The 16,538-nt window shown below is 38.8% G+C and overlaps 1 protein-coding gene across 1 annotated transcript in view; it reads right to left on the minus strand.

Annotated features, from left to right (window-relative positions):
• WIPF3 (WAS/WASL interacting protein family member 3) overlaps positions 1-16,538 on the minus strand; it is a 36,405-nt gene that overhangs the window by 6,524 nt on the left and 13,343 nt on the right. The window contains exons 3-5 of the mRNA XM_026843014.1: positions 2,436-2,568; positions 1,650-1,778; positions 6-141 (exon numbers count right to left, since the gene is read on the minus strand). Of these exons, the coding sequence (XP_026698815.1) occupies positions 6-141; positions 1,650-1,778; positions 2,436-2,568 (398 nt within the window). The remainder of the gene's footprint in view (positions 1-5; positions 142-1,649; positions 1,779-2,435; positions 2,569-16,538) is intronic.

Raw genomic sequence — 16,538 nt, forward strand, 5'->3', positions numbered from 1 at the left:
GAGGCAGTGGGGGAGCAGCTGCCCTCGGGCCTTCGGCTGGGTGCGAGGCGTTACCGCTCGCCTTCGCTGCGCTGCTGTTCGGTGGGGCGCAGGTCTTGGGAGCCGCTGTTCGGACTCCAGGGAGCTGCCCAGGCCTCCCGCCTGAAAAACACGCATCACACCGTACATACATCAGGATTTTGTTCCTGCTCATCAGACAAAACAGTGCAAAGAGCAAGCTCTTCACCTCCCCTCCCCAGCGGTCACTCTGAGTAACAAATTCTCGCAAAACATCTATCCAACAGATTGCCCCTGGTGCAATGGGGCTTAGAAGGTGATGTATTGTGGTGGGCACCAGGGACTCTGCTTAGTTACGTGACAATCTGCTGAGAGACCCTGCTCCCCTCCCTGTTCCTCAGTTTCTGAAAAAATGAAACAGTTTAAGGAGAAGGTGCTTTTCTGCAGGGGCCCGGGGCCCTTCATACCAGCCTCATCTGCCTGGCAACAGCCCGCTGAACACGGGTGAGCCATCTGCTTGGAGGAATCCCCAGTCCTAGTGAAAAGGCCGCAAAGAACACAAGTAGATTGACACGCTTCAACTTACATCCTTGAAGTTAAGTATTTAAGATTAAAAAATTCACACAAACGTGTATAAAACCCGAGTTCTTAAAAGTAGTGCCTCAAAGCCTTTCCAGAAGGCACAGGATCAAATGTTTCCTTTTCAACAGCAAATGCCCAGAGACTCTTGATCTTACAAAACGTGTTTTCCTGAGTAAATGTCAAGGACTTTTCACAAAGCAAGATGTCAAAAAAAGGTATCTTATTCTACATTCACATAATCTGATAGGCACGGTCATAGTTTTAAGAACAACTCAAAGGCTACTGCAGATGAAGCTATGTGGGGGAAGCCCTATCACAAGCAGTGCTCCACATCTTGGGTTTGCATTCCAGGAAAAAAAAAACAACCCTGCAGGTAGAGCCAAGTTCTGTCTTTCCTTGCAAATGCACACTTTGCTCTGTGCTGCCTGAGCAGGCACCAGCTGTCCAACAGCACCAGAGGTCATTGCTGTGATGCTAAAAGTCACCCCTCATTGATGCTGGGGCACTTCCTGAGCTGAAAGCAGCAGTAGGGCTCCCACACATGCCTCCTGTCTTTGTGAAGCAACATAACCTTTTTCAGGTCAGTAAATTACCTTGCTGGATCAAAGCTGTACTCTATAAAATCCAGAGGGCAAAACTCTTGGATATGAATCTTTAAAGTAGCACACAAGTCTACAGTATCATAGAAATACATGATAATGGAGGGAAGGAAATATGACTTCTTTGCCATTTGTGCTGAAGTTGGTAAGATCAGATTTCAATACACCATTTGAGGCCCAATTAAAAGTTTTAATTAAACTAATGCAAAGTCTCCATTAAAACTCTGTACAATCTATTCCATCTCTTTCCTATCCAGTGTAGAGATAGCTTATTATTTACATTTTAAGGAATAAGGCACCTGAAATCTAGAAAGATGATTTCAAGCACATTATTAATTGAGCTATTCATGATCATGAACTAAGGGTTCAGAAAACAACAATGAAAATCAATCAGTAAAGCTAAACCCAAAGTACTTTTATCCCAAATCACAGTTCCCCCCAGCTACTCTTTCATACAAATGAAGCCCTTACCTGGCATGTCCCTCTGGCCTGCTGGTCTGAGAACAGGAAAGCCACCAGCAAATAAGCCTCCCAGAGGCTGCTGAGAGCCTCCTTTATTAATGGCTGGATTAGCTCCATCTCTATTAGCTCCTTTGGGTTCTGTTAAAAAGAAACAAAAAAACAGGGTATATCAGCAAGTCATTTCATCCTTGCCCTCAGACTGGTAAGACTTGGCACCAACAAACATAGCCAAGACCCGTTTGCCTCTTTAAGCTGGCTCAGCAAGGAAAGTTACTGTTAATACAGTAAACTACCATTACTCTCTGACCCATAAGCTTGGAGCACAGCACCCTCTGGTGCTTTTAAATCTCCCATCAATAATGACACCAAGAAGTTGTGTTAAACATTGAATTTACGCTTCAAGAATTTTTTGGCTTTTTTTTGGTTCTTTTTATCTAGTAAAGAACAATTCTTCTGCCAGAGCCAGCAATTCACACTTGAACAATTATTTTATTGAGAAATTCTCAAGGATTTCAACATTCTTTTTTTTTTTTTTTTTTTTTTTTTTTTTTTTTTTTTTTTTTTGACAAGGAATGCCTGTTAAGGTGATATCCAGTTACAGATTTATTATGAACTGTTAATAGTTAATGACCTTAGAGCAGGATACAAGTTTATAAAGTGTCCCCTCTCCGCATCCTAAAAGCCATATGAACTTCAGCTGCTGAACTTCAAACCTGCCCTTCAATTTGAAAACTGTTCAGCTGACCTGCTTCAGCAAAGCTCACCCAGGTACCTTACTTGGGAGCACGTACTTACTTTCAATCTGAGGTGCACTGCGGTCATTGATTTGAGTCACTTTTCTTAAGCGAGTTCCTTGCTGGATATCAGCTAAGAGAGCATTTCGTGCTTTTTGGTCTTCCTTTTGCAATTTTGGTACATCTGAACTTGCCTGTTGGCAATAAGAGCATTAATTAGATGGTAGATGCAGGCAAAAATACATGCTTAGAAAGGACACATAAGCAAACCTGGGGTAGAAGATTTGAAATAAACCATTCTTGGCAGCTGTCATTTCAAAGCCTTTGAGTCGAAACAACAGTATTCAGTTGTACAGGAGGCAGGAAAGCTGAAACTTTAAAAATAGGAGAGACCTAATACTAGCTGTGATAATACTGTTGAAAGAAAATTAGGGAACACACTTAAATGAAATGTGCTTGGCCATTTATGGTCTCTGCTCCACAACTCCAGCTCTGATTGCCTCTCTCTTTAGCTCTTTTCATTCCATTTACAATGCTTTACAACAAAGATTTTATATGCCACCTTAAATAAACATCTTTCTGTTTTACCCACTTTGCCTTAGGAAAAAAGACAGCTAATTGGATATCGGACTTATATTTCAATTAACTAATTTAGACCATCTCTGTATCAGAGATTTACACCAGTTTAAGTAGACTGTCTTTAGAAGAATGTAATTCTATTTTTCTAACTTTTCTAGACTAATCAAGGTCCATAGATATAAAGTCAACCTGTAGTTTAAAGCTTTGTAATAAAACAAACAAAAAAATTATTATTTTTATTTCATCAAGTTTTATATTATTTAAAAAAAAATTCTCAAAAAAGTTTCGTTTTCCTGAAACAGATATAAATCAACAATGCTGTTATTTCCAAACCTATCATGTGGTTAACAGTGATCTAACAGAGAGGAATCTTCATGTCAGAGGAGCAATGTGCTGCTTGCTTCCACGTCTACTGCAAATTGTCATAGGACAGCTGACTTCCGAGAGAGAACGAGTACTTGAAATGTTTCCATAGCCCTTAATTTTAGCATCATAGTCATAATAAAGCAGAATACTGTCACACTTTAAAGCAACCCCCCCAACTTTATAATAGCATTCTGAAAACAAAACATATTAATATTATATAAATAAAATATTAAATATAAATACTTAATCAGCTTCTGAATTAATAAAACGTCTAACTAATCCTAAATGAAGAATTATACCAGTATGATATTGTGGCTATTTTTGTACTAGCCAGATTTGCACAGCCCCACTAGATGGCACTCCAGATCGCTGCTAATGCCCGCTGCATTCCTGACACCTGATGTAACAACTCACAATTATAATCTTGTGACTGATACTGTAACTATATATTATTTTAAAATATTAGAAGAAACCCACTCAGTTACATAGTTTCCTAATTTGAAACAGCGCTGCCTACCCTTGTGCTGTCAGGGCAGAGTCCCACTGCCCCTTAAGACATCCCAGAGAGGTTGCCCGTGACAAGCAGTGTTAGACCACGTACCAGCCAGAAACTGTTTCCACTCACATTTTCAGTAAGTTGACAATACTTACTGTGAAAAACGGAAATACCATAACCGGAACAAGGGTGATTCCCCTTCTCACAAAAGCTTTTTACTGTTATCTTCAACTTCACTCCTCACTACTCCCACTAATGACTTTGCTGTAGCAAGACAACCAGGATCTAGGGGCATCTGATCAAGACCTGTGTTTAAAATTAGATCCAGCAGCTGTCTTTTCGTTTCCGGGTTCAAGTGTCCATATATTATGCCAGCTGTCCGCTTCATCTCCCCAATCTACTTCACTGAGCAGGTAGGCTGTTGGAATATAAAGTCTTGATATCCTAATAGCTATTAGGCGAAAATACCCCACTTGTGGCAACTTATATTTGTGAGTGACCCATGACTTGGTATCACTTCAACGTGGTTAAGATATTAATTTGTTCATAATCTGTAGGATAAGAAAATCTGCAGGCCCATAGTGCAGCGTAACAAGCTGCCTTCCTCTTCCTCTTCCCCTCACTTCAAGCACAACCCCATCCCATGCCCCAGCTGCTGCTTCTTCCTCCTCGTGTACATAAGAGATACAATCTTCCATGCCCAGCCTGGTGCACTCAGGTGATTGATTAGCTGCTGAGTAGCTTGATACGGATTCTCTTTTTCCATTACAAAGTCAAGATGGTCTGGGGTGTAGTGTTGCTTCATTGCACAGCGGTCAGAGCTCCTTCGGATTTCTTGTTTGCTGCCTACACTTTCAAGGCTGGTGACAATTCTTGTCAAGAATCATTTCACCAGGTAAGTATCTCCCACTCATCTACTGGTGTCCTGCATTTGCAAATCTGTGTTTTTACCATATTGCTTTCTAATACACAGTCAGGAAAAAGCTTTCCTTCCTTTGATTAAGAAATTAATCTGGGATTCACACTCATTCTATGCCTGCAATCCATAGCAGAAGAACAGATACTCATTGTGTAAGTTGTGTATCAAGAGAAAAAGAGGAACTCTTACAGGTGTCAAATCTTCAATCCTGATCACATGCAATAGAAATGTTTCAGCAGGAAGACAAATATATTTTGGGTCACATAGGAAAAACAGCTGCAAAACAAAAGATCTAATCCTTAGACCACTTTCTACTCCACCATCTGCAGGGCAGCCACATTTACTTGCAAAAAGAGAAACATCTCAATCTTTCAATGAAAATCAGAAAGGAAGCGAAGAAGAATGTGAAGATCATTTGTTTTATCAGATGCCAGAACTGCCTCAGGTAACACAGTGAAATTAAATTCCATACTTTATTTACATGAACTGGTAAGGGAACGGTGAGTTCTCATTACCTTAGTAACCATTAGGTTATTCTGCTACTATTTCAGACACAAAGAATGGCACATTCAGTACATGGAAACAGAATGGAACAAACCACACATGCAAATAGTCTGAACATAAGGGAACTGCTCCCTTTCCATCTGACCAAACTCCACTAATTTTGTCTTCAATGTCCTAAATTACACCCTCAGCTATGTCATTCAGTAAGGGATAGGATCAATGTTTGGGCAACCTGACAGGTCTCCAAAAAACCTATAAACAGGAAAATACCATCTAATCACAATATTTAGAGTTATGTTCCAGAGTGTAAAGCACCAATGATGGAAATAAACGTTTCAAAATTTGCAGGTGATAACTCAGATGCAGAAAAATGAATGAGGACAATGTGGTTATACTGAGAGATCCAAATCACTGCAACTTGAGGCCATTTGAAACAAACCAAAACATGCTCCCCCACTGCTCAGGGGTGGGGGGAAGGGAAAAAAAAAAAAAAAAAAAAAAAAAAAAAAGAAGGTGCACAAATAGCAAACTGAACATGATTGGATGCAAAGTTCTGGCCATGCCTCAGGAATGAAAGCCTGCATCTAGAGTGACACAAGCCTGAACCCTGCAGTGGGTTCCAGCAGTGAGCCTGCATGAGCAAGTGTGCCTGACCTCCTAGCACAGGGTTGTGGCAAGGAGGGACAGCACACTCCTCTGATATATTTTATTATTTTAGAAAAAATAATGTGGGGAAAAAATTGAATTGCAAGTTCAGTTCTGGTTTCCAGATCTTTAAAATTATGTTGAAAAACTGGACATGCCCAGGAAAGAGCCAATGTGGTATTCAAAAAGCTAGAAGAAACTGCTCAGTTTTTAGCAGCTCAGTCTGAACTGTCAGCCCTGAAGTCTTTCTGAGGGGTGGTCTGCCTGTACAACACAGAAACATTTACAGGGAAATCATGCTGAGGACTCGGGCAGCAGAGACAGGTATTTGGTGAATTAATGTAGGACACAGCCAGACAAGCTCTGATTAGGAAGCAGCAAGTATGGAAGCAGTGAGATTGACTGTTCCCCACAGCAAAGGGCACAGCAGACTATCGATTTCTTGGTTTTCAGATTAAGGCTGGATCCTCTCTGGCAGAAATGCTTTTAGTGAAGCACAAGACATGTGATACCTTGCAGTGGAGAGGTAGCCAGTGGTACATAACAGTTTCTTCCAGTTAGGAGTTCTGTGAATCATTTTGTTTAGGAAAACAACCCTGTTTACATTGTATAGATGGACCATGCCAGGTTTGGCCCTGAATAATCATAACTTTAATACCCTAAACTGGGTTGTATCAGACAAATTAAGAGCTGAGAGACTTTTTTAAAGGAAAATGGACTAAAATCCATGGCAGTGAGCTCCATTTCTGGGTACATTACTGCTCCAATACTTGCATCACCTTGGGAAAGTCACTTTACATCTTGCAAGACAGATGGGAGCATCAACCTACCCTCTGGGCTCCTATGATACTTAAAATATTTAAGAGGTATACGTGCTCTGATACGAAAATGATGTAAATGCAGAAGGCACCAGGCATCTGAAAAAGTTTATAGTAGTACTAATTATTATCTTTCAGATTTTAAAGAGCACCCCTGCACACAGAAAAGTGGGAAATCCTCTGGACTCTGGGCGGGTGGTTCAGGTCACAGTGGATGCATACGCTGTCCCATAAATGGGTTATATTTACTCTGATTTTAAACATGCTCTTTACCGCATTTGAAAAATACTTCAGGGTAGTGTAGATCTTCACAAACATGGCAGCTGCAGCACAAATGTACCTCCAGCCTTTCAGATAATCTAGTAGCCAGGCAGTCGTGGACTTCTGTTTCAAAATAAACCCATCAGCTGATGGGAAAAGAGGATCCAGTACTCCAGTTCTATAATAGGTAGGAGCCATAAGTAAAATAAAATAAAGCACCATTCCATGCAAACATTCTACCCCTACATTCTCTTCCATTTCAGATAGCTTATAGTATGGAGTATTTATACTCCAAACACGTAATGAATTGTATCATCACAGTAGATTCCCTTTCCTGGTCACTTTTTATAGGAAATATTGGAAAAAACAGCTGTGTAAAAGAAAATCTATTATTTATCTGAACTAGATAAACAATAAACCAAAAAAAAGAAGTCAAAATACATTTAGTTTATCCTTATTTGGTGAGATACATAATGATAAAATTAAAATTTAATCAATCAATTTGACATGCAGTATATTATTACGGGCAGAGAGAGCTCTCTCTTTTGCTGAAAATCTCATTTATTTCTATGAATCTGGTGACAATCACCCTTCCTCTCTCCCGTGCCCAATTTTTCCCCCCAGACAAAAAAAAAAAAATAAGGATTCAGTGCAGAGATCAAGCACAGGTACTGGCAGAAGGCACACGCAGCATATATTTTAATAAGAGTTTGAGGACACTCCTTAAAAAACCTTGCTTTCTTATTATTTTTCTCTGCCCTGCTCAGCCAAACCTGCACAGATATGGTCTGAGCAAGTGATCTTCAATGCAGCAAGCAGCACCTCAGGATTGGCTTTTAAGGAAGGGAAAGATGTTGCAGGAAGATGAAGAAGGATTAACAGAAAGCTCTAGGATAATGGATGCTTGATCACAGACACACATTCATGAAAACAAGAGTTCCTGGGCCAGTCCTGGCCTTCTCTGGCATCCAGTCCTGACATGATTCAGAGACCAAACTTAAACTAAGAAATTTAAAAGTCCACAAACATGGCAATGGACAATTAAGACCAGCATGCAGAACAACAGACAGCATAAAGCCAGTAACAGTTGTGTAGGCAATGCAGTCAGTAATGTGACAGTGCTGTCTGACTGAAAAAACAATGCATCAACAGTGAGAGACAACTGAAACATCTAAACATTAATTCAAGGACATGCAAAGCATCAAGGAAGAGCATGAAATATATATAACTGAATATAATATATAACAATAATAATATATAGTTGAAATATAATAAATTCCCCCAAATATTATTCCTGTATTAACAGTAACTGGAATTCTGGCATAGACAAATACGGATCATTCAGGAAAGAGGACAATAAAGGTAAAGCTAGCTGTTTAACACTGTACGTGCGTCATGTCAGAGATGGCTAAGAATATCAAGAGGAAAACACAGCTTGTTTGGGGTGGTAAATCATCTGAGGAAGGACGATGAGTGTTCTCACCACCCATATGGCATAGCAAAGCTCTCTAAGTAGGAGAGCACTGAGGGAGAGATGATGACTGGGTCTGCATCCAGCCATAAAGCTCCTGCTCCTTTGAAGGAAAGCCAGGCACAGGGTTGGTGCTCACAGCAGCTTTGAAGGGCACAGACATAGAGTAATGGGACTTAAGGGGCAACACCTTGCTAAAATACCCTTCTGGGAAGACTGATGATGAAGAAAAGTGGACAAAGAACAGGGGAGACCTGCTTGCGGGCAACTTACTCTGTAACTTCCTTCCACTTAACCACAAGCTGCTGACCACAAGTATTCCATAAGGAGATCCCTGTAACTATCAGGACTAATGTGTTTAAGTGAATTCAACTCTTAAAACACTGCATCCTTTTCCAAAACAGAACTAACAGGAAAAAACCATCAACAGTAAGATGCCAGAACATTCTAACAAAGCTACAATGTCTTAACTTTTTATTAAAAGAATGAGGTTGGTTTAGAACAAGGTAGAATATGGAAGATGACCAGAAATCTCAGCGTAAATTAGCCAGTATGTCTTCCTTGACATAGCATAGGATTATAAAAATCATCTGTACATTTGTAGCCCAGCATGAAATCTGAAATGCCAGTAGAACTTGTTTTCTCAAGACCAATCCACTATTAGTAGATTAGAATTATGCCAAGAATTCATGATTTTATATTTGCAGCAGAAGCAGTTTGCCCAGCAGGCAAGAGCATTGCTTTTACAAAGAATTCTCAAACCAGCAGCTAAAGTCTCCCCCGGGAATGTGTTGAGAAATTCAATTGCAACAAAAAACAGGGGCTTATTAAAATAGTAAAATAAACCCAGTTTCCAGCAAGTCACAAACAGAACTATAATAGAAAAAAACATTGTAATCCTTCTTGCATTTACTTTAAACATGCATCAGGTGTGGTTTCACTCACGCACTGTCAAAAGCAAAATAAAATAATCAAAACAACACCCCCTTCCATCTTAAGAAAAAATCCAAGAAGTCTCAACAAAAAAGCACACAACTTCTTTTATTTTAAATATTTTAAACTGTTAGTTTATAAAGAAGCTTGTGAGATCTGGTATGTGTGAGTTTTGGTCCGCCTATTCACAACAGAGCCTTGACCTCTGATTTAAAAAAATTTTAATTATGGGAAACCTCGCCACAGTGCAAGACTCCACCTGCATAGTCAATCCCAAGATCAGAGCTGCTTCTCGTGTTTCTGCTGTGTAGCACAGAATGAAACTAATTAATTCTTGGCACTTGGTCTACCTGGGTAAACACAGCAATCTCTCAGCCTTCTAGCAAGCCGAGCTTCAAACGCTTCCCATGAGAGAGGTCACTCTCCAGCCAACTTTTCTGAGGGAACCCACATGAGGGGACCTGCCAAATAGCTTCCTGGCAGCTAATGAAGTCATTGTTTTAAGAGAATGACAGGACCAGCTTTTCACGATTCCATTTACACCCAGCTTAATAACGATTAACCATGATCTCAGTCTCCATCACACAAAGTTCTGCAATCTGAACCTGCTGGGTTGAAAAGGTCATCGAGCAATGTGTGTACTTAGATAGGCTGTGTCTACACCGGCCTTGTTCCTCAACTTCTAGCAAGGGAAGTACTGTGCAAAAGTTGTTACAGATCTCTTCCCAGCATTCTAGCCACCGCCTAGTCCTGGCATGAGTCCCAAATAATGAAGCGTTTCAGTGTCAGCAGAGCCCAGTGCCTGCTCTGTGCTAGCATCAACCTGCTTGAAGCGTACCAGCAGACACAATGGCAGGGAATAAAAAATAAAATAAAAAAAAAGTGTAGCAGGAGTTACTCTCTTCTACATCTATATTCCACTGCTCATTTCAAACACCACCAGTAACCAACGCCATTGCACCCAATAAAACCCTCTTCATTTTATGTTAGCATCACTCCATCAGACAATATAAAATCTTGTATACTTAAAGGTTCAATGGCTCCTGCTACAAACGGAGCAGTGGGCTTATTAAGAAGGGTGTACTTAAAGTTTTCCAGTGTGGGTTGCTAAATTTGTCTACCTGAACACAAAAATGCCACAGAATCAATATGATAATCCATACTTGCTGAGCCATTTAGCTTTTCTGTGGGTATTTAACTTTCTGACACCCACATTTTAAACATAAATTCTGGCTGTGCTTTCAGTAAAAGAAAATATGTAATAACAAAAGCCACTAAAATGGAGGCAGCATAAAAACAAAACTACTCTAAAAGTGTTTCCCAGCAGTTCAGAAAAACTGCAAGTCAGATACCAAAAATACCCTGAGGCTGGCTTTAAAAAATCATTTTGAACTTCACCTTCTGATTTCTAAATTTTTGGGATTCAAATTCTCAAGATTTCTTCTGCACCAATGAAAACACAAGTGAAAATTCTTACATTAACAAGAAAACTTGAGGCCCTGGCATTGCAATGAAAACATCAAACAGCACAAGGCTGAAAATACTGCCACGGGAGCTGGTGACACTACCACTGTTTATTCTGTCTACCATAGCATGGTCCCTAGAATGACAAGGGCTTCTATGAGTAGTTATAACAAAATATTCAACATGTGACAACCTACATGTCACATTTAATTTCACACAACAATTTGATTTCACCCTGTTCCAAGAATGCTAGGCCATTTCTCCTACCCAGTTACCTGTGCAGATGCTACTGATCATTCTGAAATGCCTTTTAGCATCCATGCAAAATTATGATCAGCTCCAAATAGGAGAACAGTGAGAAAAGAACATTTCTTGCCATGTCACCTTCCAGCCAGGCAGAGAAGTGCAACTGAAGTATCACTATAGTTAATTAAAAGGCTACAAGTGTAATATTAATTGACAGAGGGAATGTAATATGTAGCCACTGCATACACTACAGATGTGGTACTGATTTTTCTGGGCAATAGTACCTTGTGATTAGAATGGTAAATCAACCTATCGGCTCTCTGCAGCCAGGCTGCTTCTGTTACATGGGCCTGATCATTTACAGCTGGTACCTCTGCAACACACTCAACTTCCATACTTTTATATGGAAAATTATACAAATGAAAATAAGCAAGAAAAATATATCTAAATGCTTTCTATTCCATTCAGACATGTACAACACCAACATTATGAAGAAACCTGCAAAACAGAACTCACCACCTAAACACATTAAAAGTAGTGACCTAAGAGATGTCAAGTAAAGCATTCAAGATTAGCACATATGAATATATGCGGTACATGCCCTGTTCAGATGAAACACAAGGAGCAATGCCAACCCAATATATGCTATTTTTTTACATCTTCCCCACCTTTCACAGCTCCCACTTAACCCCTTTCGTATTTGTTGACTACAAGTGTATAAGACTACAGCAGCAACACTTTGACATGTCTATGCAATCCCACTATTTCCACTCTCTGAAAATTAAATGAAATAAACCACACAGAGACACAGCATTTTTTCTACATAATTGCCTCTCACTTCTTTATGAAAACAGACTGGTTCGAGATGTGATACATTGTTAAAACACTATAAATCAGTTTCCTTTATTTTGGCTGGAACAAATAATTCTCAAAATTTTCAGCTGCACTTTGCCCAGTCCTTAGCACAGTCTGTATGATGGCCAGTCATCAACAAGATTACCAAGCCTGCACTCTCCCTCACTGTAGTATATTCTACCTATCAGCAATAAACATTATGATTTCATATCTTCTGACCTAGGAACTTCATGACAAAGTACTAAATATCATCTTACTCACAGCTCGCATAAAATTTTAATAAACACATTCCTACATATTTTGTAATTGGCACTATGCATGATTCTGTTCTTCAAGTGTTATGCTTGCATGTCTAGGGGTCTAAATGAAAGCTTGAGAAATTACCTTAATTTTGACAATAAATAATTAGCAAGCACCCACACACATTTATGTATACACACACTTAGATGCGCACATTCTCTCATATTTGGTAAGACCAAATCAAAATACCATAAATTGTCATTATCTTCAGCCAAGCTGTTTTACATACATTGCTTTTCTCTTTTCAAAGAACAGTTAATAATAAATGCCATAGGAGCAAAACCAACTCCCACACAACTTCAGATAAGCAATGTAGCTCTCTGAATTTCTTGTGAAGGTTGAAGGAAAGAGTTCAACAAGGTTTGTGCTCTGACAACTGCAAGAAGGAGGGGAAAGAACAACCTTAGAAATGTTACCTCTGTGTAAATGATGCATTTATCACAGTGTTATATCATGAGGAATTGCTTTTCTGAGTTTTTTATTATGAGTAGAAAATAAGGTCAGAATAACAAACTTGGTAAACACTGACATATGTTTACCTAGAACAGAAATTTTATTCCTTTTTCTTTTAACTAAATAAGAGTGAGGTATTCATTAGATTAATCTACATGCTGCTCCAGCATTCAGCATTATTTCAAGTTTCACATTTCTCTCACCAAAGTAAGCATATTCCTTTCTTCTCATGCTCTCCTACTTTTTATTACGCCAATAAAGCAAATAAACTCTGGTGCTACTTCACTGGCTTTAATCATCTGATCCATTGTGATTTGGGGGGTTAATTTCTATGCTAAGACTTTAGTAATAACAGCTCTAAAGAGAACAGAAGTATTTTCTTGAACTCCACAAACATATGAATCATTAAACAAACATCTCCTCTGAATAAGGCACAACCCAGCAGGGCTGCTATACATCCACACTTCCTTCAATACTAATAGGAGCTGACGGATCATAACATTAGGAATTCAAATGTACGGACAAACACTGCACAGCAGTGAGCAGCCTCTACTGCATGTAAAAAGTGAACATAGTTTATCAAAGCAAAATTCTCTCTTGATCTTCTCTTGGGAGATTCAGGAGAAAATCTTTAATCAGTCTCACCAGTGGTATCTACTTGAGGAAATATGACAAACCAAAACTAAACAGAATGCCTCATATGCCAAATTAAAAGGCAAAAGTGGTAAAAGAAATTGAGGGGGAATAAAAAGAAGTTTTTCATGAGCAGTAAGTTTAAAAAAAAACAAAACAAACAAACAAAAACCCAACACCCTCCCCCCAGAAAACAACAAAAACCCATGAAAAAAAATCTTACATGATTTACATATGCCTATAAAATTGAAAGAGCTATAGAACACCCATCCTAATGCCCCCTCTCTAAGTTTCCTTTATTAGGGTGGAAGGGAAAATGGAAAGAGAAAAAAATCTGAATTCTGTAAGCCAGTGCCAGAAAATCTATTGGGACACAATTTTATTCTACCTCCTCATCCCTCTCATCTTTATCTATGACCCCCAGAAGGCAGGCATTTGAAGACATGCTCAATTAATCCAATTAGCTATATTTACATTTTGACTCAGCCACCTACATCTGCTACTGCATATACCCTAACATCCCCTCCTGAAAAATCCACCTGGTTTCCTTTTAAGTGTTCTAACAGCCAGTAGCTTTTCAGCTGTTGGGCACAGGTGGCTCCCAGCATGTCTTAAATACCATCTCCCAATCACTTTAGTATTGCCTTGCAACACCTTTTGTGAGCAGAATTCAGTACAAGTACTTATAGAACATCTACAAGTCCAAAATCTTTGAAAACAGTAAGAAAGATCCTAACTTTCTTCTGCCTTAAGAGGGAGTTAACAGTACAAAAAAGTCAAGTGCCAACAGTGCTTAGGATTTCAATGAAGTAAGACTGTAAAATCATTTGGGACCATGGCTCATAATATTCACTAAGAAAATGTGCATAGAAAAAGATAACGTGGTGTACTACTTTTGCTACAAATCTCTAAATAATGAAAGTAAGAGGAAAGTATGGCTATTATACATATAATTAGAAAAGCAAGGCAAGTCTCTGGTACCCATGCAGTGGCATAATGAAAAATGACAGGATTCTAAAACCTCAACCTACACACAGATGTGTCTCTTCTAACATAAATCAAGTAAGTTAAACTAGCTGTTTGCTGTATATCAATAGCAAAATTAAACCTTAACTTTTAATTGCTAACATGTAAATGTTACTCTAGTTTAATTATAGCAGTGTAATAAAAATCACAGTGCCTTTTACTCTGGAATGTTTCCAGGTGTTGGCCAAATAAAACTTACTTGTTTTGAAGGTTTTTCTTAAAGCTACATGCCTGTTAGAATTTTTTCTTCTTCCGTCCTCCAACTGCAGATTTAGCAGCTGTAACAACAGTTGGACAGTTTGGCAGCTGTAAAAGACAGATGCCAATTTCTAGAAAATAACTTCTTAGTAAAAGAAAATAGGGTCCCCAGCAAGTTTTCATGGATTCCCCAATTATAAGATTTTACTCTGCAACTTGGCACCAACTTGGAGAGCTGCCTCTTACACTGCGCTTCTGCTCACCAGGCAGACTAGAGATCCTTTCAAAGTTCCCTCTCTCTCAATCAGTTTTGACAGGGAAAAATCCTTTTGCTGTTACAGAAAAAACAATGTTCTGCCATGTTATTTTACTAATTTTTTATGTTGGTTTATGTGCTCTTACTCGTGTCAGCACTTATTAAAAGGAAGACTTTAATATCAGACATTAATAAGAAATACATTTAGTTTGCATCATAGCACCAAGATAAAACTGACCCTAAGTTCTGTATGTCTTATGCACAAAAGATCACATTTGAAATAGAATGAGCTAACTAAAATATGGAAATACAGTATGGGCTTTTTCATATCAAAACCCTATCATGGTAGTGGTTTTAGTCATCAGAAAAGGAGGGGAAACAAAAAATCCCAAACTTGTTCATATGGGTTCTTAGGGGTCCTCTTAGCTTTCTCAAGTCATTTATAATTGGCATATGTTAGAGGAGCCTAAAAATGCCTCTAGAAACGTTACCAAGCTAAATTTATTAGGATAAGAACACTTGCAGCTTCTGTTGACTTTAATTGCATTTGAGGGCATTAAGTTGCTCACGAAATTCAACACACTTATTTCAGTATCTAACTATAGGCTGTGTACCAGCCCAGAAGAGTTGCTAATTCAAAACACTGCTTATGGTGCCCAAAGTTAAAACAGAATGATAAAAGGAATCAAACACTGTTTATTTCATATGCTGTCTTTATCTTCCTCCTCTTTATCTCCACAATTCATGGAGAGTTTTACAAAATGGTTCAGCCTGCAAAATAGCAGAGGAGCATGCAATGAAACCTCCTTCTGGAAGAAAATAACACTAAGAACATTATCAAACAAAATCAACAGACCTTCATGGAAGCAAAACAGGGAGAGATGTCAGGAAATGCAAGGGAGAAATAAAGTTCTTAAAAAACACCTAACCAACAAATTGAAGTACATTTGAAGTACCATGTACTGTTTTGCTACAGGGACTAACACACACTGCAAATAAGTGTAGCAGTGACAGAAAAATATATGAAAAAAAGTCAGGAGAGATTTTATGTCTTGAACATAACAATGCCAGCTTTCAGTTCCAAAAATGGTCTAAGAATTTCAACGCAGAAACAGGCTATTAACAAATGATTGCAGAATACAAGGAATTACTTAAACATGTTTTACCATAGGTACAATAATCGTTTGTGACGGTATGAAAATGTAATACCCTGGAACTCCACTCAGAGCATCGTCCTCTTACTGCAAAAATGCTGGCAGGGCACACGTTCTACTTCATGACACATACAGTAATGATCTGTTACAAGCAGTAATTGTTCCTGCACATATATAAAAGCATATTGTGTTGTATCCCCAGGAAGACGGCGTGCGCTAGAAAGGGCAACACCTACAGCTGAACACTGTGAGTCTTAATAGAAGCTGTAAGAAAGAGGATGGAGAAATTAACACTTACCACCTGCACATTACCAATACAAAAATGAGTTCCCTGTGACTGAAGAAGTATTCACAAATGCTAAATTCTCACCATATGCACTCAAATGCAATCATCTCCAAACTTTTTGATCCCGCACCCTTAGCAGTAAAAAAATTTTGAGTGTGCACCCCAATTTATTTATTTGTTTGTTTGCTTATAAATTATATACATATATGACTGAAGTTCTAATATTTTCTTCCTGCACCCCAATGGTTCATCTCACACACCCTACTTTGGAGACCATTGCTCTAATGAACAGAACAAAAGC

Source organism: Athene cunicularia, assembly GCF_003259725.1.
Source record: "Athene cunicularia isolate RWA chromosome 2 unlocalized genomic scaffold, athCun1 chr2_part1, whole genome shotgun sequence".
In the NCBI taxonomy this organism is placed as follows: domain Eukaryota; kingdom Metazoa; phylum Chordata; class Aves; order Strigiformes; family Strigidae; genus Athene; species Athene cunicularia.